Source organism: Giraffa tippelskirchi, chromosome 9, assembly GCF_054371585.1.
Source record: "Giraffa tippelskirchi isolate mGirTip1 chromosome 9, T2T-mGirTip1v1.2.pri, whole genome shotgun sequence".
Taxonomy (NCBI): Eukaryota; Metazoa; Chordata; class Mammalia; order Artiodactyla; family Giraffidae; genus Giraffa; species Giraffa tippelskirchi.
In genome coordinates this window covers 50,600,012-50,621,295 of record NC_137283.1, presented here as the reverse complement: position 1 = coordinate 50,621,295, position 21,284 = coordinate 50,600,012, and the positions used below count along the sequence as shown (strand labels likewise).

The 21,284-nt window shown below is 38.0% G+C and overlaps 1 protein-coding gene across 6 annotated transcripts in view; it reads right to left on the bottom strand.

Moving 5' to 3' along the window:
- Positions 1-21,284, bottom strand: part of SETD2 (SET domain containing 2, histone lysine methyltransferase) — a 75,938-nt gene that overhangs the window by 3,233 nt on the left and 51,421 nt on the right. For 4 of the 6 annotated variants that reach the window (XM_081525876.1, XM_081525877.1, XM_081525875.1 and 1 more), the window contains 6 exons: positions 12,034-12,082; positions 10,658-10,841; positions 8,278-8,947; positions 6,773-6,907; positions 5,561-5,700; positions 2,462-2,573 (listed from right to left, as the gene is read on the bottom strand). In XM_081525876.1, coding sequence (XP_081382002.1) covers positions 2,462-2,573; positions 5,561-5,700; positions 6,773-6,907; positions 8,278-8,947; positions 10,658-10,841; positions 12,034-12,082 — 1,290 coding nt within the window. Of the gene's footprint in view, positions 1-2,461; positions 2,574-5,560; positions 5,701-6,772; positions 6,908-8,277; positions 8,948-10,657; positions 10,842-12,033; positions 12,083-17,713; positions 17,957-21,284 lie in introns of those variants that run through there. The other 2 variants (XM_081525879.1, XM_081525880.1) reach the window with 2 other exon arrangements.

Genomic DNA, 21,284 nt, shown 5'->3' with positions numbered 1-21,284 from the left:
AGCAGACAGTCTCAGCATGCAGGAGAGGCTCCTTCAAGGTTGGTAGCCTCAGTCCAGGAATGGAAAGACTGAAGAGGTATCAAGGCACTGGGGGCGGGAAGGGGAGGAGATGAGAGTCATCCAAGTCACTGACCAGATGACTAGATTCAAAGACAGAAGATACTCGGTTCTAAGATGCTGAATTGATGACACTCTTAGGACTACTTCCCTCCAGCACTGCGAGCGGGGAAGCTGCCAGTCCCCGCCTCCCCTCTCCCCCCACCCCAATCAGGCACTGCAGAGAGGGAAGGGGCTGGCAGCCCTGGCATTCAGAGCATCCGCCAAGCAAGGCTATCTTCCCACACTTTGGATTACTGCCAGTCATCAAGCCCCTTCCTCGAAGCGTACTTGTCCATGGAAAAGATTATGAGCATCCCCCTTTGAATACAACTTCAGGTGGATATAGGAGCTGCAGTTGGCATTACAGGTACTTCAGGTTTTTGTTGGCTGCTTAGAGCACAGTTTTTTCTAGTCCTGGCCTATCACCAGTTCTGATTCCTCTTTTTCCATCAACAGTATGAAGGTGCTGGTGATGAAGGGACAGTTCAACTCCCTCTGCTCTGGACTGGCTCCAGAGAAAGGTGGCGCACCCCCTGGCTTCTATAAATCAGCTTTCTCTGACTTGTTATAAACGCTTTGCATATTTTCCCCTTTTCTACTTTCTGTGGCTTTGGGACCAGGAAAGGGAGGGCAGGGTAGAAAGAACACACAGATTCAACCTCTGATTTCAGGAAACAAAATGCAAATTTTCAAATGTTTTGCTTTGAGATTTTGTGGTTATTTTTTTCTAGCAGTAGAGAGTATGGGTGTGCTCCACAATAAGACCTCACGTAACAAGGGATCAACTACACCCTGAGTAAGCCAAGGTAATTTCATCACACCCCCAGCCGTTCTCTTGTGGATCTCAGAAATGAGTAGCAACAGCAGTAAGTACAGAAAACCCCTCAAGGTATGACAACTACCTCAAGGCTCTGGGTCCTATAGAGGAGGCCAGGCTCTCAGTCAGGGCACTGTGTAAACAGGTAAGTCCTGCTTCCCTCTGAATGGGGTATGTGTTCAGAAAGCAAAATAATGCCAGTGCATTTCTAATTTAATCTCTGACTTGGTGAGGCTGCAGGGCTTTAAAACCAGTTACGTAGCACAATCCCCCAAGCTCTGTCTAGGAGCCTGGTCCAGAAGAAGTTGAGCTATCAGAAACACTGCATGTGATTCAACCTAAATTCTGCAACACACGAACCTGTACATGCCAATTCAAAGGTTAAGAAAGAAACATCCTTGAAAATAATAAAAAACTCAGTATATTGTTTTGAAGTTCCTGCCACCTTTGGTAACAAAAAGAGCAAAATAACTTCAGTTTGGTTTTGACCAGGCAATATACAACCACCTCAGTTTGTCAAAAAGAGGTGTGGGGGGAGGAGGCAGGAAGTGGGGGAACAGGAACAAATTGTTTCCACAGCACTTGCAACAAACAGGGGCTGTTCCTGGCCGTTTTCATATCCACTTGTGTGCTTAGCCCCAAGTGATGCCTCTCAGATGCCTTTGCATGAATCGTCAACATCTCCATTCCGAGTTTCTCACTTTGCCTAAACTATTACAATACTCCTCAATCTGGGTTCCGCTGCTACCAATCTCATTTTTTCAAACGGCTCTGTTTCACTCAAGGGACACACTTGGCTGCTGGACTCAACTGCTTTAAAAGCATTCACGGGCTTTTAATCATACAATAATCACACTGGGAGGACACCAAGATCTTAGACCATTTAAATCTGACATACTTTTCCATCTTTTTGTCGGGCTCATTACCCCATATGTACCCAAACTCTCACCATAATCAAATTATTTTTATTGTTCTCTCTCTATACATACGCTCTGTCTTGTACCGACTTTATACTTTGCAAAAACTACTTTATTTGCCCAGAATCCTCTTTCCTGCTCAGCTTAGCTATAGGTCAACTCATGTTTTCTATGACATATCACTGGTACATTTTCTTAGACCATTAATCACTGTATTCCCATAGCATCTGTACATTCTTCAACTACAGTGATTATCCCATTGTATTTCTGGTTTATAGATGTGGCTATTTCCTTAGACTGAACTTCATGAAGACTAGTACTCAGATTTATTTTTCCTTCTATGTGTAATACCTCACACAATGCATTAAAAAGTTAACAGTATTTATCTCCAAAGAGGGAATATGATGAAAGGGGAGCAATAAAAAGAAATAAAGGGTTTTTATTTTTTGTTCTACCATATCATACTTCTGTACTGTGTGGCTCTCCTACCACCTCCAAGCATGTTTCATATGCATAATTCTCCAGAACAATAAGCAAAAGAGAATTCCAAGATAATGTGGCTAACGGTGCTAAAAAATGACAAGACAAAGACTCCCAAATGACCAGGAAACAAGTAAGCCACACTCACCTTCATGGGATTTTCATCATATGTTGGGGTTCCCAAGTCCATCTCAGCTTCATGCTCAAGGCTGGCATCATCTCCTGGGCTTTCCCAAGTAGGAGGATCCCACTGAGTCTGCCTAGAAGAAGGTGAGAACAGCCATGCTGTCATGGCCAGAAAACAAGAGGACTCTGGCACAGGTATCTCTGCTCATATACTCATAAAAATACAACATGCAATGAAACACAGAGTAAGTCAGCTCCATGAGAGGGACATTCTTCCCAAAAGCAATAACTCTATCCCAGAGACATGTTGTTTAAGCCACCGTATTTCTGTAGCCAACACTGTGGCAACGTTTACTAGGTATCAAAGATAATAGTAAAACCAAATATTCTGTCTGGCTCTTAATGTCCTACAAACAGGATTCAGCAAAGGCTAAGGAAAGTACATGTAGTAGGTGCCTGCCTATGCCACCTCTTTGCAGGTGAAGAGATCAATCACGACTGTACCTAGCATGTACTTGGAGCAAAAGACAATAAATCATAACACCCTCCTCACAATCCTTGATCATGAGAGAAAACTCTTTCCTGCTTTGGGAGTCTTCATGTTTGTATTAATAATAGTTTTGCTCCTCTAGTTTGATGACTGACAGCATGGAAAAGATGTGATGAACAGGTTAAAAACTTGTGCCCTCTGCTAAAAATATCCTCAACTGGCTACAAAAGAAAAAGGAAAAAAAAAAAAAGAGTTCAACCAAGTTAACTCTTTGCATGTTTTTTTTCTTTTTTTTTTTTTGGCTGCGCTGCAAAGCTTGCAGGGATCTTAGTTCCCCAATCAGGGATTGAACCTGGGCTCCTATCCCAAAGTCCTAACCACTGGATTACCAGGAAATTACCTCATTGCGTGTTTATGGTTGTTTTAAAGGTAAGCAGGCAAAAGTGGCTTTGTTTTTTTTTTTTTTTAAAAGCTAGATCTGTGAAGTAACAAGTAGAAGTAAGGAAACTCATATTCAGGAGTCAGAAGACAGTTGTCACAAGAAATGCTGTTAAGGGGAATCACTTAAAATGTCAAAAGCCTCCAAGAAGCTAGCAACATACCTGACAGGTCTATGCTGTCATTACCGTCTTGTGCTTTTCTACCACAGCAATTTTTAGTCAGCAACATTCAAAGCATTTGATGTAAATCAGTTCTGCAGATGATTATGAAAATATCTCTAACCGACAGAATTAATTTTAAAAAATGGGCTCAAGATTTCTATTGTAATCAAAGAACCACATGCAATTGTGGGTTTTATTATGGGAATTAAACAGAGAGGGAGGTATTATGTTCTTAGGTGCTAGCTAAAGAAAACCTAGAAGAAAAGCTAGAAAAGTGCAGACATAAATAAGAAATACAATTTTTTTTTCCTGGAAAAAAGTGATAAAAAGTTTGCTTTGGTATTGAAAAAAAAACAAAGTTCTGGCAAAATTTGCAGACACTGGTTTTTAAAGTCACAACACTTTCAGTCAGCAGTATAACAAGGGCTTGTTTTACAAAGATATTTTTACAGGAGTAATGAAGACCTAAGTAGAAAGGGAAAATACTTGACTGTACGAAATTTTTCATTTCCTTCTGTCACAAGACGTTACCAACAAGAACTTGCAATATTCTTGGATTAAGAGATCTGACGATGGTGACAGAAAATGGTAGATGCCCCAAACAAGCAATTCACAAAAGATAAAAATGCTCAATAATCTAATGAAGACTTTCCATCTCAAAAATAAAAGAAATGAAAGTAAGATTTCTTATCTACTATCTTTCATGAGTTAAAGAACCTACATGAAGAAAAAGGTACCTTTGTATATACATTTTGTGGGAATTGAAATTGGTATGATTTTTTTTCTTTAAATGGTAAGCTGACAATACATGTTAATTTAAAATGTATATCACTTTTGACCAAATATTTTGCCTCTAAGAATCTGCCTGAAGAAGGTAGTAAAATTATTATTAGCGTCTGTAAGGATGTCCAGGTTTAGAGCTATATATAAAATAGTGAAAATCCATCCATCGGAATGGGTTAAATAAAATTTGGTACAATCATACAGAAGAGCAGGGGTTAGGCAAACTTGTTCTATAAAGGATCTGTGACCTTGTGGACCAAATGATCTCTGTCACAACTAGTCTACTGTGACTGGAGGGTGAAAGCAGCCATAAACAATTCCTAAATAAATGGGTGTGGCTGTGTTCCAAAATAACTTCATTTGCCAAAACAAGTAGCCCATGGGCTGGGCATAGTCTACTGACCCCTGCAACAAATAAGCAAGTATTAAAAATAATATAGTTTTATATTAATTAATAAGGGAAGTTCTACAGATTGGTAAATAAAGCAGATGACAAAACATGCACCCCCAACAACTCACATTATATACCAAAGTGTACAGAACACATATATACTCACATGATATACCAGTGTGTACAGAGCACATATATACTCACATGATATACCAGTGTGTACAGAGCACATATATACTCATATGATATACCAGTGTGTACAGAGCACATATATACTCACATGATATACCAGTGTGTACAGAACACATATATACTCACATAAAGCTATTTGCCTAAAATATATTTTTAAATTCTAAGAATAAGATAAATCAGGTTTTTTATATACAGCAGGGGTCAAACTATGACTCACGACCAAATAAAGTTTACTCAGAACAAAGACATGACCATTCATTTATGTACTGTCTGTGGCTGCTTACGCAACAACAGAAATGACTAGTTGTGACAAAGACTGTTAGGCATGCAAAGCCTAAAACACTTATTCTCAGGCCTTTTACAGAAAAGGTCTGCCCATGACCCGAGAAATCTGCTATGCTAGACGAAGTCATTACCATTTTTTAAAAAAACTCCTTAATTTTCTTCAAAAGAGTCTTGCAGATTAAAAGCACCAGAATGTAACTAAAAAGGACAGAAGTCTAACATATGTTGTAACATTTATGATGTGCTTCTGGAAAGCCAGCAGCCCTCAAGCACAGTTAACAGCTAGTAACAAGTCTATAAACATCAAACTCCCCTCGTGGAGGCAGCCTCTTTGACCAACTGAACGCTGACTCGGGGATGCCCAGAAGCTTTTCTTACCTGGTGATCACATGATAGTAGTAAATCTTTCCTTCTGGGTCTCGGGCTGTCTTCCAGTTGGGAGGTAAGACAATGGTTTTTGGTTTGGGAGGAGATGGGGGTGGTAAATCTAGGAGATTATTTGTCACAACCATTTCAGGCTAAAAAGAAAAACACATACAAGGTCTTGATCAGTTGATCAGTGACATTTCTTTTTTTTTTTTCTTTCACTTTTTAGCTATACCATACGGCTTGTAGGATCTTAGTTCCCCAACCAGGGATCAAACCCGCACCCCCTGCAGAGGAAACGTGGAGCCTTAACCACTGGACTGCCAGGGAAGTCCCAGTGACATTTCTTTTAATTTGGCTGAAAAGGACAAAAGTAGTCACCTTAAGCAGTATGTTTCAATAAAAACATTACATATACTTCTTAAAAAAAAAAAACCAAAAGATAGAAGGGTACAATCTGGGAAATGATCAGAGATGGTTTACATAAAGAGCTTTTAGTAATCTATCAGAAAATTCAGAGCAGGCTCCAAGTTCACTATCCAATGGATCATATTCAAAAATATTCAGCAGCTCATTATCTAGAACAATATTTCTTGACCTTAAAAAAACCAATGCTAAATGGCATATAACTAACTCCAGGGTACTGATTAGCTGAATGGACTTAGGACATAAACAAATGTGACAGAATGTTAACATTTATCCATTATTTATTTTCTATGTTTGAAATCTTGTATTTACATTTTAAAAATATAGAAATGGGTGACCAGGTTGGTGGTTTTTTTTCCCCCAGTTTAATTAAACAAATTTTTTCTAAACAAATAGCTTTTAAAAATTTAATGCTACATTATGAAAGAACATAAAAACTTCAGGCTCCTCTGTTCATGGGATTCTCCAAGGCAAGAATACTAGAGTGGGTTGCCATGCCACATCTCTTCCAGGGGATCTTCCCAACCCAGGGATTGAACCTGTGGCGTCTCCTGCATCTTCTGCATTGCAGGAGGATGTCTTTACCGCAGAGCCACCCGGAAGCCCCAAAACTTTATAATCACTGTTATAAACTGAATTCTGCCTCTCTCAAATGTATATGAAGCCCCAACCCCCAATGTGACTGTATCTGGAGACAGAGCCCTTAAATAGGTAATTAAAGTTAAATGAGGTCATAAGAATGGGGCCCTAAGCCAACAGGTAGCCAATGACAGTTTTATCAACTAGAATATTTCTTACCGGCTGTAAGGGCTGGGGCTGCCCTGGTGCGACTATTGTAGTCACGGCTGTGGTTGGCTGTACCACCACTCCTTGCGGGTGAGCTGTGAAAATCTGTTGTCCCTGGATGTACTGAAGACTTGGCTGGGCGTAACTCTAAAAGATAAAATGAAGAAATTCACAATTCATACATTTCTAGCTCTAATAAAGCAGTATATGACTTCAAGCTGACATAGATCTTGATTGGAAGAAACATCCATTAACTTCAACGTGAGTATTTTACTACAAATTTGTAAAACAATCTTTTGTAAAAAGCTAAGAAAACTGACAGCCAAAACCCAATAATGCCCATTCTCTTACCAGCCGTATTTAGCACTGTAACATTAATTCTAAGCCAAACATGAAAGGAAAATCACACACATACAAAACTAAGCATAAGAACGTCCAGTGCAGTGATATTTATAATTATGAAAAAGAACTTTCAATTTAAACAACTACTCCAGGAAAATGGATAAACAATAACCTTACAAGCAAATGTGCCATCAAACAGAGCCATCAAAACACTTACACATAAAAATACAGAGTAACCTAGAAAAATGGTTAAGAATCATGTTACACAGAAAAACGTGTGATAAAAAACTTCAAAATTCAAAATACTTAAAATATATAAACGTGGTAAAAGAGATCATAAAAAAAGAAGGCAGTTAATACAGTTTAGGTTTTTAGAATCAAAGCTAGACACTTTAAAAAGAGGGGAAAAAAAAAGCAGGATACTTTGTCATAGTCTTCTGAGCAAAATTTTGGTACAGCTTCATCATACACACACACACACACACACAAAACTAACAGAAGTAAAAATTACTTCTTTTACTTCATTACTAAGTAATGTATACAGGAAACATCTCAGGGAGTCTCTGCCATCACAACAATTCACCTTTAAGGGGTGATGAGGAATGATGGAAGGACACAGGAATGTGATGAAGATGATGCCTTACAACAGTCTTTTTTAGAAAAGCTTAAAATGTATTGGTTTTACAAAAAATTTTTAAAAACTTGATTAAAAACCACAAAAATATGCTTCCAGAAGCGTATTTTCCCTCCCTCCCTCACCCCCTCCCCAATCCCTTTGGGGGAAACCAGCTGGAAGACTGTCAGCAGTCCTATTTAGAGTGGAGTAAGGAACCAAGACCAGCTAACAACATGTCAGTGAGCTTGAAAGTAAATGTTCCATCCTCCATCTAGCCTTCAGATCACCACGGCCCTGCTTAACAGCTTGACTATAATTCTATCAAAGACTCTGAGCCAGAACCATCCAGCAAAAGTGCTTCTGAATTTCTGACCCACATAAACTATGAGATAATTACTTACTGTCTTAAGCTGTTAAATAACTTGTGACAAAACAGATAATTAGCATATTCAAAATTAGCAACCTAAAAGTGCTCAAAGGCAGGACACCCACCTTCATCAGATTTAACATCCCATAAACAGACAGTAAAACAGAAAAGAGGGTTCCCAAAATTAGTTACCTGCACAATTGGTGGAGTTGTCTGTGAATAGGGTGATGTCACACCGTAGACAGCTGGACAAGTCTGTCCTTGGTAATATATGGTTGCTTGAGACTGTGCAGGAGAGTACTGCTGCTGTACACTCACGGATTGTTGGTTTGAATCCCAAACACTGTAATTCTGTCCTTGGACTGGGCCTGGGGCTGGCACTGGCAAGACAGTGACACTGGAGTCTTGGTGTACCACACCATCACTCTGGGCCACATACTGTGAACTGGAAACTTCCACAGGGGCTGCCACATGTGGCACCACGGGCACAGGTGGAGGGGCAGCGAGGGGTTCTGTGGAATGTCCCACCAAGGGCTGAGAGGGATCATAAGCAGCAGGAGAACACACAGGCTCCAAGCTGGGTGTGGGGAGGAGCACCTTTCCAGCATTCGGATTGCTGGGATCCACGTAGGCCTGCATGGGATACCCTGGTGGGTAGCCGGCAAAGGGGTGATGAGGGGCATTGTAGCCAAGAGAGTCATAGGGCAGTGGAGATGTCATTCCCAGGTTCTGCATCTGCTGCTGTTGTTTCTGAGCCTCCCGCTGAGCGACCTCTTGCTCAAACAACTTCCGACGCTCCTCTGTAGAAAGTTTATTGCGATCTTTAATTCGTACTTTCTTTTTAGAAGTTGGTGTATCATATCTAAAAGAAAATAATAAAGCACCACAAGAAGTTTTTCCCTAAATCAGAGACATAACCAAAGCACTAGTAAATGTTATGTCACTCAATGCTAAACCATGTCACTCAATGCTAAACCATTAACCACATCAACTCCAATTTGACACTGGAGTGTCATACAAAAAAAAAACAACCCCACAATAAATAAGTAGAAATCAATTACCAAGATAAAAAATGCTTTCATTCTATGATCTGCATTGAAGGTATTACTAGTACAGTAACATGAATAAGGCATAAGAATTAGAAAGGAAAACCAAAACAAATTCATATCATATAGACTGTTGACAAGGACCAAAAAGGAGAGGGTGGGGCAGAATGGGCAAAAAAAGTCTACACTGTTCAAATTAGTAAGAATTTTATATGCTTAACACTCGATCAACATATGCAATGGTCAATTGTATATCTGAACACTAAAACCAAACTGAGTATGTAACAAAAGGTATGTTTCTCAGAAATAAATACACCAAAAAATGTGTATTTTTTAAGTTTTCCTAAAGAAAACTATAAACAATTAAAAACATTAACAAAAAACCTTACCTTTACTAAAAATATTAAAGAATACCTAACTAGACAGAGAATATGCAAATACTCAAAGCAGATTCTAAGGAAGAATAAATGTGAGAAAAAGACAGGGACATCCCAGAAGATCAAGTAAGGATTTGTCCTACTTGCTATCAAGACTTAAATATAAGACAGTCATAGGAGCCTAGACACAGATCCTCCCATATGTGAAGACCTGTTGGGAGAGAGGCAGTACTACATATCAGTGGGAAAAAGGGGAGTTTCAGAAGTAAATGATAATGGTGCAACTGGGTATTCACCTAGAAAAAGATGAAACCACGTCCCTACAGTAAAATATATACAAAAATTAATTCCCAATGGATTAAGGACTTAAATCTCATTTAAAAAAAAAGTACACACACACAGAATCACCTTGAGTAGGGAAGAATTTCTTAAAATATTGTAAACATTAACTATAAAAGAAACATACAACATATTCAATAACATCATAATTAATACATCCTGAATACTGAAATACACAGGAAGAATCAAAACATAAGTCATAAACTAGGGAAATATACTTGCAGAATTATATTTAGAATACAGAAAAAGAACCCCTAGAGCTTAAAAAGACAAAATTTAATGAACAACACATAATAAAAAAATTCTGACAACTGCATTACCTAACTACTGCATCTCAATTTTTTTTAAAGTATATTTAATTTAAAAAGAACTTCTTGTGAACAAATGTTTTCTAGTTCCCAGGAGGTGATCATGTGGCCCGTTTTTCCACCAGCATGAAAAAGACAGCCTCTGCCACAGGGATCAAACATTTTGAACAAGTATGGCACAAGATTCACTAGAAAACAAAAGTTCTGACTTTGGAAGAATTACTATTATCTTTGAAAGGTTATCTCCCATCAACTGATACACCCCTCTAAAGAACAAATCTTTGGCTCCTCAGATAGCACTTAAATGTTATGAAGTCGAAGTCATTCGAGTAACAAAAATCTATTACTCTTTACAACATTATTACTGTCAAAAGAGACTATCTCAATATTTACGAATACGTTTATTGCAAAAGCCCATGTTGCCCCAAATCAGAAGTGTGTTGCTTGGGCTCTCAAAAAATGACTTGCTCGAGACAGAGAATAACTCACAGAGGCCACTTACCTGTCATCTGGCCTTTTGGTTCCCCGCTCATAGGCAGAAGAAGGTGGTGAGAGGGAGCCCCTTCGTTTCCTTTTCTCTTTAATTTGAGTTTGTTTGTCTGGGTCTCTCTCTCTTGACCTGTTAGGAGTCTTGGGGGCAACTGTTTGATCTCTGAAGCCCACAGCATCCCTTCCTCGTTCGGTTACTAAGGGAAAAGAGTTTTAAAAAAATTTACTTGAAGACTTTTCTCCACATGGTAGTGTATCAATTGTATAATAAAATTCCTATGCAATAAATGGATCGATGGACTCTCCTTCACATACCCAGTCCTGAAGTTGGACGAGACACAAGGCCTTGTATGCTTGTGTGCTTTACTCCCTAAAAGACTCTTCCATGAATGCCCTTTTCTACCTTTTTCCACCAAAGTCTCAGTTCAAGCTTTCATCATTTCTAACAAGTTCTGTGGAACACATACATGTAAGATGTTCCTGATACCTTTAATATGGCTTTTTAATTCAAAATGCAAAAGCTTTCCATTGCCCTTATAATGCTGCATATTTACAATTTGTAGAAGAACAGCTTGGCATGCTGAAGCATGACAACCTCAATAGAAAAGTCTCTTATTAAAAAAAAAAATTGGTAGTAACGCAGGAAGTTATCAAAGCCAAATAGCTACATTTTCAAATAAACAAATGCCAGCTTCCTACTCAAAGATGGAAGCTAACCTTCTTCACTCTTTACCTAGAATGGTTCTCACCCAATTCCACTGCCACTGCTCCAAAAGCTGTCCTAAGTACTACTCAGAAGTATTATTATCTAGTTTCACTTTGATCTACCCAATGACTATTTCCTCCTTCAAATCTAGCTTCCTTTCCCTTGTGTTAATTTCCTTAAAATGTGGCTATTTCTTCACTATGTATGTGTAAAATAAGAAAAGGAATCATACCAGTAGTATATATTTTGACTCTGCGCCTTTGAATATATGAAACAGAGAAATCATCTTATACAGAAAGGCTGATTTCCTCATATTTTAAAATGAGAAAATAGCTAGACTACATATTTCCCAAAGTATTTCACAATCCTTCTGAAATGTTAAAAATTCTAAGCTTTTTAATTGCTTGACATTGAGGGGTAACACAGGAAGTCAATGGACTTCCCTTGTGGTTCTGATGGTAAAGAATCTGCCTTCAATGCAGGAGACTCAGGTTCAGTCCCTGGGTCAGGAAGATCCCCTGTAGAAGGGAACAGCAAACCACTCCAGTATTCTTGCCTGGAAAATTCCATGCACAGAGGAGCCTGGCAGGCTACAGTCCCTGGGGTTGCAAAGTCAGACCTGACTGAGAGACTAACACTTTCACTTCACTTTTTTCATGCACAAAATATCTCTGAATACCTACTTGTGCTCTCCTTTTCAGTTTGACTTTTCTTTGGAATTCGATATACCTCCTGCAAAAACACAAACCAAAAGAAGGGTTATTAGTGATGAGTGGAAGCGATAATTCTTTAATTTCACACTGGCAACAAAGAAACGGGGAGGAATAGTCTGGTATTTAATTATTCTTCAAAAATTTACTTATATTTGGCTTTAAATAAGAACAGATCCTGGTCCCTTAAAAAAATATATAACACAAATATATATTTATTTTTAAACATCTACCAGGCTTGTATGACCTCATTAGCCAAGGAGCAGACTAAGTAACTAGGGCATTATTTCTGGCAGGAATACACCTCCTGAAAAATCTTAATTTCTGTATGCTGTCAGCATATAAAATGAAGTCATCTATACTTTACCGAGAGTATTCGTACGAACAATTCGAACATCTCACTTGCCATCACTACTTACAGAAAGAAAAGGTTAGTAATAACAGCTTCACATCTCAGAAAAATTACATGTGTAAAGTTAATTCCTGCTTTTCAGCATATTTTCCTACAAGTACAGAATCAATTTGGCTAATGGCTAAATGTAATTTACTCTTACACTGCAGCTGTTATTTTTAAAAAGAAAAGATAAGTTTTAGATCATTGTGGCTCTTCAAATACCATCTAATACTCTATCAAGATTGTTTTTGAGAAATATAAACCAAATCTTGAGGTAACTTTTCTTGGTGTATGAGTCTAAAGCCTAGAAATGTATCTGTTTCCTGAAAATCTCTCACTGTTTTAAGTCCATCAGGCAGCTCTTGGATACATTCTTCCCTATCCAGTCACCTGGTTGAGTGGGCAAACAGCACACCCACACATTCTCAATAGTACATCATATAAAACCCTTGCTTTAGAGTTTTTTTGAAATACTGACTACATACAATATGACCTGGTAATCCCATCTTTTAAGAACTGTACTCCAAGGAAAATCTTTCTACGTGATTTTTGGTTCTAGCAGCATTTGTGGAAAATGAAAATAACCCATGTATCACACAGCTGAGGAAAGATCAAAATGTAATATTCAGCTGCCATTAAAAATGCCAAATGTGGACTATACACATACACGGCAATCTATATGAATATAGATTTTTAAAAGAACACTTCAATAATACTCCATGCATGCTGACAAATTATCTAATATAAAGATGATGACATTATTAAATGTGCACTTATCCTGTGTGCCAGGTGTCATGCCAAGCATTTCAAATGCGTAATCTTATTTGAGTTTCAAACAACTCTCACAGGCTGTTATCTCCATTTTACAAATGAGAAAACTTACTTAAAAAGTTTAGCAACTGATGCTATCAGAGCACTTTTGCTCTGACTCCAGAGCACATCTGTCCAGATGACAAAGTGGCATTATTCTGGAAAGGAGTGCCATTTTGTGGATTTATGCACAAATGTAGTAAAAATCCACCATCCAACTAGCCTTTCCTATGTAGGATTTCCACTAGAGCTGTGATTCTCAACTCTGGCAGGATAATTAGATCACTCCAGGAAACTTAAAGATGTACATCCCAAACAAATTGAACCTAAAATTCTGGGAATCAGTCCCAGGCATCTGTATTTTTTAGAAGCTCCCCAGATGATTCTGAAGTCCAGAGAAGGTTAACAACCACTGAACTACTGGCTTCTCTTAATAGCCCTCATACATTTATTCCTCATAAGGGAGAATCTGACAAAAGAACCATGTTTACGGCCTCAGTTCAGCGCCATCTGGGCTCTTTCTCCTCTTGGGACTGCATCTGCCCATAAAGAGGACTCTATACACTGTATACAATGTATAGGGAAGACTACACATTCCAACCTATCCCTCTTCCTTGACTAAGTTACCTACTGCCAATAGGTCAATGAGTGAGTCTAAACTGGGATGTTTTCTTCCAACAGTCTCAAAAAATATGCATGGGAAATTTGTTGGCAAAGCACTCCAGCATATTTTTTTTTTTTAAATACATTTCAAATGAACTCACAGAATAGACTGCAGAAGAAGGATTAAAAAACAATACTTTGTAAGATTACTTTTTCTGGAAAGTATAAAAATTTAACACTGATTAGACTGTTCTTTAGCTAAACAAGACTTTGAGAACAAAATACTTTACAATGAGAGTATAATTAAAATTTACCTTTTATTATATAGATATCAGATTATATATTCTGTAATAACAGATTTTTTTTTTTTACAACCAAGACTATTTTTCCCTGTTAGCAAGTACAGACAGAATTGTGTAGTATGTATCAAACAAACCTTTCTTCCTAAATGATGGCAAGACTAAGAACAAAAAAGAGACAGACTCTGAGCAAGGTGCCATTTTTATTGATGGAAGGGCACACAAAAAGAAAATGTGAAAGCAAAGTTATGAGATATGCAGGCTAGAAGTTAAAGTGCCAACTTCAGGTAAAAGGGATTCTAGGAGAGAGGGAACTATTTTGAGAAATAATGAAGGTGATTTTTTTCAGAATTAAAGAAATATAAAATACTTCTGATTAAGAAGGCAAAGAACATCAAATGAAGGTGGGCAAGACTGAAGGCAGGAGAAGGGAACGACAGAGGATGAGACAGTTGGATGGCATCACCAACTCAATGGACATGAGTTTGAGCAAACTCCAGGAGATGGTGAAAGACAGGGAAGCCGGGCATGCTGCAGTCCATGGGGTCGCAAAGAGCCGGACACGACTGAGCGACTGAACAACAACAAATCAAATAGGTAACGCAAAGATTATGACTCAGCAAGTCTGCATCTGGGTTTATCGCTGCCTTCTCTCCCCCAATGTCATTCTGGCTCATATTAAGATAGGTAGAAAACTGCATCCATACAATGGAGTATTATTCAGACATAAAATGGAATTAACTACTGATATATGCTATAACGTGGATGAAGTCTGAAAACACTACGCTAGGTAAATGCACTCAGGCACAAAAAGCCACGTATTTCATAATTCCATCTATCCTCTTTATCCAGAGATTCTGTATCTGCAAATTCACCAGCTCACTAACATTTATTTGTAATTCCAAAATCATTATGTTGAGAGAAAACTTCAACTCTTCCCCGCAAAAGATGAGTCAGTTGCTGACATTTTTGTTATCCTTTTTCCAAATAATTAATTGATAACATGATGCAACTCTCTTATCCAAGAGTACATCAGAATCTTTTTATTACTTTCTCTGAAAATGCTTCACGTATACTAGTATCCTTGTGTATTTCTTTTCCAACTTCTTCAATATTACTTTTCCTGACTTCACTCCAAAGTCTGACCTGCAGCCTGGTTCTTTAAGTATCCCTTCAACTCCAGCTAAGAATGGCTTTTCACATTTTTAAAGGGAGGGAGAAAAGGGGAGAGAAAAAGAAAAGGGAAAGGGAAAAAAAGTCCTTTAAATTCAATCATGGATCACAGGGTGATCTCTGCAGCATTAAGAAAAAAAAGATACTTGAACAAAACACTAAAACGGTCATTTCTATGATTTAAGAATGGCTTCCCTGGTGGCTCAGATGGTAAAGAATCTGCCTGCAATCCAGGAGACTCGGGTTCAATCCCTGGGTCAGGAAGATCCCGAGAAGGGAATGGCTACCCACTCCAGTATTCCTGCCTGAAGAATTGCATGGACAGAGGAGCCTAGTGGGCTACAGACCATGGGGTCGCAAGGAGTTGGACACAACTGAGTGACTAACACTTTCACTTTGGGAATTATTAGCTACTAAAACAGAAACAGATTGAAGGAAATCTGAAAAGTATTCAGCAAAGGTATATAACATGAGTTGTCCAGGAAGGCTATAGCAATCACTATTTTTGGATCAGAAAAAGGAATGGAAAGAATATAGGATTTAAATCAGAAGACCTGAATTAGTTTTCAACTATGTCACTTAAAGTTAAATTACAACCTCATGGGTGTGTTTCTTTCCATTTTACAGTTGATAAAAACACCATCGCTTACTTTACAGGGCTGTAAAGATTACATGACAACACTCATTCTAGTATTTTCTGACCACCTATTAAATAAAATATACATACTATGGATTCAAGAAGCAGTGTGGTACCATGGAAGAAGAAGGACCTTCATCATTCAAATATTATGAAGTGCCAAACTACATACTACACTCTCTCAGTGCTCTGGGGAGACTTGAGTGACCACGACAGTCTCTGCCTCTGCACAATGTACAATTATGAAATGTTATCTGCTGTGACTGGAAAGGATTTTATGAGAGCATAAAGAAAAGGCAGAATACTCTAACTTCGAGGAAAATGAATGACTTTCAGGGGCAAGGATGAAACTTAAGTGAGAAGAGACATCTAAATAAAAGTCTTCTCAGAAATAAGTCAGAGAGTGCGAGTGTGTGTATGTGTGTGAACATTAGGAGTATTGTCCCACTGGTAGATCAGAAACGCTTGAGGTAAGAATGTATAAATAAATAAGGACCAGATTATGCCACGGTGTGCAAGCTTTGTTAAGAAAAATGGACTTAACTTGAACAGTGTAATGAGGAACCATTTAAACGTTTTCAGTACAACTTGGATATGAACACAGGAGACTGAATGCAGCAGACTGGAGGGGCACAGAGTATCATTCACTATTCTTAACTGGTAACATTATTACAACTATTACTACATAGACACCATGATAAAAGTAACTCTTATTACAAGGATTAAAAAGGTCTCTGCCCTGGAAGATCTCAAAGTCCTGTGAGGAGAAACGGGCATCTAAGCAAGTAATTTTAGAAACCTGGTAAATTTGCTACCACTGTATAGAAATACAGAAAAAGGAAGGCTGGATTAGAAAATCACCATTTGTTAAAAACCATAGTTGCACAAGATTCCGGCCGAGTCAATGGGTGGATAAATTTCACAAAAAACAAAGTATTTATAATTTCTAAAGGTACTCCTATATGATACTTTTTTTATACAGGGGAAAATAGTAACTTTACATTAGAGAAACCTAGGAGACACCACTTCAACCAAGCAATCAAAGCTGACAATGCCAGTAATGAGATAAATGAACCAAGTACCAACTCCAGACAAAACCAAATTGAGGGATATTCTAGAAAAATTTAAAAATATTCAAAAATGTGAAATTCATGAAAGACAAAGATTGAGGAACTGTTTCAGATTAAAGGATACTAAAGAGATAAAACTCAATGTAACACTTGATCTCAGGTTTTCTGAATCACAAATTTTCTTTTTTTCTATAGAGGACATTATGTGCACAGCTGGCAAAATTTCAATGAGGCCTTTCTAAAAGATTAATAGTATTGTGTCACTGTAATTTGCTGATTTTGGTAAGTACATTGAAGTACATTGAAGTTATACAGAAGAATATCCTTGCATTTGGGAAATAAACACTTAAAAATATCCAGGGACAGTGGGCGTCAGATCTGTTAACTTACTCTCCAAAAGTTAAAAAAAAAAATAAGAGAAAATGATGAGGTAAATTTGGTAAAATGCTAACACTGAGGAATCTGGATGAAAGGTTTAGAGGAATGTTTTACTGTTTTTAACTATATTTGTCACTGGAATGTGTATTACATGAAGAACACATAATAAAGAATAGTATTCTTTCAGTTTTCCTATAAATCTGAAATTACATCAGAATTAAAAGTTAAGAGCATTAAGAAGGAAAATTTATATAGTCTCATTATGGTTATATATAAAACTGGATTATACCAACTTATCTGTACTCGAAAAACTTCTTAAGTTTCCGACTAACTTGATCATGGTCCTGAGGGAAAAACAACATTCATTACAGGTGTCTTCTAGCCCAGAGATTCTACAACGTATATAATCTTCTTAAGATAACTCCTACATCCAGATCACTCAAAGTAACTTATCCTAAACAGAGTCAAAATTTTTTTTTAAAAACTAACTTCATGGACTATGGAAACATGATCATTATGTCTCTAGGGAAATAGAATTAAGAGCTCACGTAAAAGAATAAACTGTCAAAATGACTTCATTCAAAATCAGAATGTTTAGAGCAGCCAGATTCTGTATCATTTAGATTAGGTGTTGGCAAACTTTTTCTGTGAAGAACAACACAGTAAATATCTTAGGCTTTGTTGGCCATCCAGTCTGGTGCAACTAACTACTTAACTCTACCAGTACAGTGCAAAAGCAGCCACAGACAGTATGTAAATAAATGAATTTGGCTTTGCTCTCCCGAAAACTTTACAAAAAATAGCAGTGTGGCAGATTGGGCCAACCCATAATTTAGATAAATTATCCGATAATAAAAAAACCCAGACTACTAATAAGTTTTAAACCATGCTCAAGTCAGATATTTATTACAAAAATTCAACACAATGATATCCAAAACAGTGCTCTTTGCGGGCAATTCTGAATTTTAATGAAAAGGAAAACTAATATTGATCCTTATGGATACAGAATAATCTTTACTAAAGATTTTGAAATTTACAGAAATTCAGGGCACATCATTTCATTTTGAAATGTTGCACAGTAGATTTCACATATAATATTAGTTAGGAACCAAAATTCCAAGCAGTGACAAAATCTTTTTTTTGGTTGCAAGGTTAGTGGAATCTTAGTTCCTCGACTGGGGGTCAAACTGGAATCCTAGGTAGTGAAAGTACAGAGTCCTAATCACTGGACTGCCAGGCAATTCCCCCAAGCTCAAAACTTTTCAGTTGGGTAACTGTATTATTTAAAACTTCTGTAGAGAGCTCGATGCTTAACTTTCTAGGAAAGTAATGTTTAATTAAAGATGTTTTGTGGGACTTCCCTGGCAGTCCAGGGGTTAAGACTTCGCCTTCCAAAGCAGAGGGTGTGGGTTCGACCCCTGGTCAGGGAGCTAAGACCCCACATGCCTCTCGGCCAGAAAACCAAAACTTAAAAGATAAATAAATAAAGATAATGTCTTGAGGTAAAGAAGAAAAAAATGATAAGGATGGTCCTCAAGAAAAGTCCACCTTATCACATATACAAAATGTTCCTTAAATCATCTAATCCAGAGGTAACTAACTACTCAAACTTCACCATAAGGAGACACACATCCTGTGACCTAAGTGTTCATAAAAGAGGCTCTGGAATCACTAGCCATCACAGTCTCAGCTGTTTAACTGCAACTAAAACTGCCAATTGCACGGGAACCTTACCTCTTCTTCTCATGATCCAAATGAATGAAGATTTTCCAGTCAAATTATAATTAATCATCACTTACAACCAGCTGTTTTGCCCTGTGAAGTCTAGGGTATATTTTCAGCACGAGGGGTGATGTACAACAATTCCTTTTACAAACAGAAATATATGCACACGCTCCTGCTGAAAATGTCACCCAGTTGATTTGCATGTGAAAATGAATACATGCTCATGTGTAGCAATGTGCTAAGTGATATTTCTTGTTGAGGTCTACTTTAGGAGTCAAAAACGTGTAAAGCCTTGTGGAACCAAGGCAGTGGTCCTGTGTAGAGAGGTAGAGAAAAAGCAGCTCACTTAATCCTTTCTCGCCAGGAGTCGGGATTTTCCCAGAACGACATCCATTGTCGGCAATGGACGCACCAAAATAACGCCGGCGCCAGTGAGTTAACCACCTCTGTCCTCTTTTCACCTATTTTATTTTTCATGCATCATCCAACTTCCCAACCATCTTCCTGTTTCTTCACAGAACGCACGCTAGGGTCTTGCTTTTCTTCAGCACGAAGTTGGAAATGGAGTTGAGAAAAGGGCACATGGTCAGCTGGTGATGTTAACAAGCTCTTGCTGCCCTGAGAAGCTAGACGGAAACGGTTCAGGTTACAAGGGGCTCATCAGGCCTCCCCGCCCACCCGCCTCCGCTCACTGACGGCCCCACTGTCTGCCTGCCTGCGTAGCTACAGCAGGCCTAGGAAATCCCAGGTGACCTCTTTGAGTTCTTCACTCCATCCAGTACGTAGAAAGGCCAAGTGGAACACACGTCCAGCAATGTTACAGTGGCCCAGGAAGGTCAAGGAAGCTTGGAGTGGCTAACACAACCACGGTCTTAGATCAAGGCTTTTTAGAGTAATCACGGAATTAACACCACCAACTAACACGTGCTTGGCAACAGGTGCTTAAAAAAGGTTGGTTGAATAACATTTTCTTTTCTGCCAACGTTTACTTGAACACATAGGTGGAAGTCAGACAGAAGTAGTTAACTCTTTCAATGCCGGGAACAGGATGGATATACACAAATCATATCAAGTCAAGGTGTTTCTCTAAAACATGTTCAAATTATGGGTCCCTAGCTAAAGTATATATATTATAAGGACAACTATAATCAATTTTGAAATTAGAACCATGGTAAATGTTAATCAGAATGACAGATGAATTAAGAACCTCAGTACCAATGCATAACAAAACATCACAGTTCAGTCAAGCAAAAACATTTCTCAATACTGCAATTCTAGATGGGTAATGATTCCAGAGCAAACTATAAAGTTTGAAGAAGGAAGATTTTATTATTTAATGACTTCCTTGATGCTAAGAACTGGGATAAATCCAAAGTATGAAGGTTAAGAAAAATATACTTTAGGTACAAGTAAAATTTTAAATCTCAAGTCAAGAAGATCAATCCAGATAGTACTGTGCAACCACTTTGATCTTTCAGATGGGAGGACAATAAGCAGGGGAAGAAATAATTTGGTAGGACTCAAAAAAATTTATGTCTGGAGTATGAGTTTAAAGTACCAGTCATATCTGAGTTAAGGATATCCCAGAGAATAATTTGTATCATTACGATTATAATAAAAAACTACCATATAAAGAAACAAAATACTTATTCTAGATTTTAAGAAGAGACAGGTTTTTAAGAAATTAAGATGATTATGTCTTTTTCTTCTTTTAATTATGTCAATCAGAGCCTTCTCAGGCAAAAGTGAACTACTAGGTCTACAACCCCACTCTCATAAAGCTATGTCTGTCAGGGCTTTTCTATCTTCACCTGTGTGCTTGTCTCCATTTCCACCTTCCTTACTCAGTCAATCTTAATGCAGGCTCTAACAAACACAGGAGGGACTTCTTCCAGGAACTCCTGTGCCCTCAACAAAGCAGGCCTTAAATAAAGGTTCACACATGTGACTGTCCCAGGAACTCTTTCAATTAATTGCAATTCCAGTCCCTGCGTTCACAAGCTGTATCATAAACAGACTAACTTTGAATCTTTCCTTTTGTATTTATAAAAAGTCAAATTTCATAAGGCTTAAGAAGGCTGAGTTTATGCTGAAACTGATCAAAGAGAGGAGCGTGAGTAAGGGCTCAAATGGGT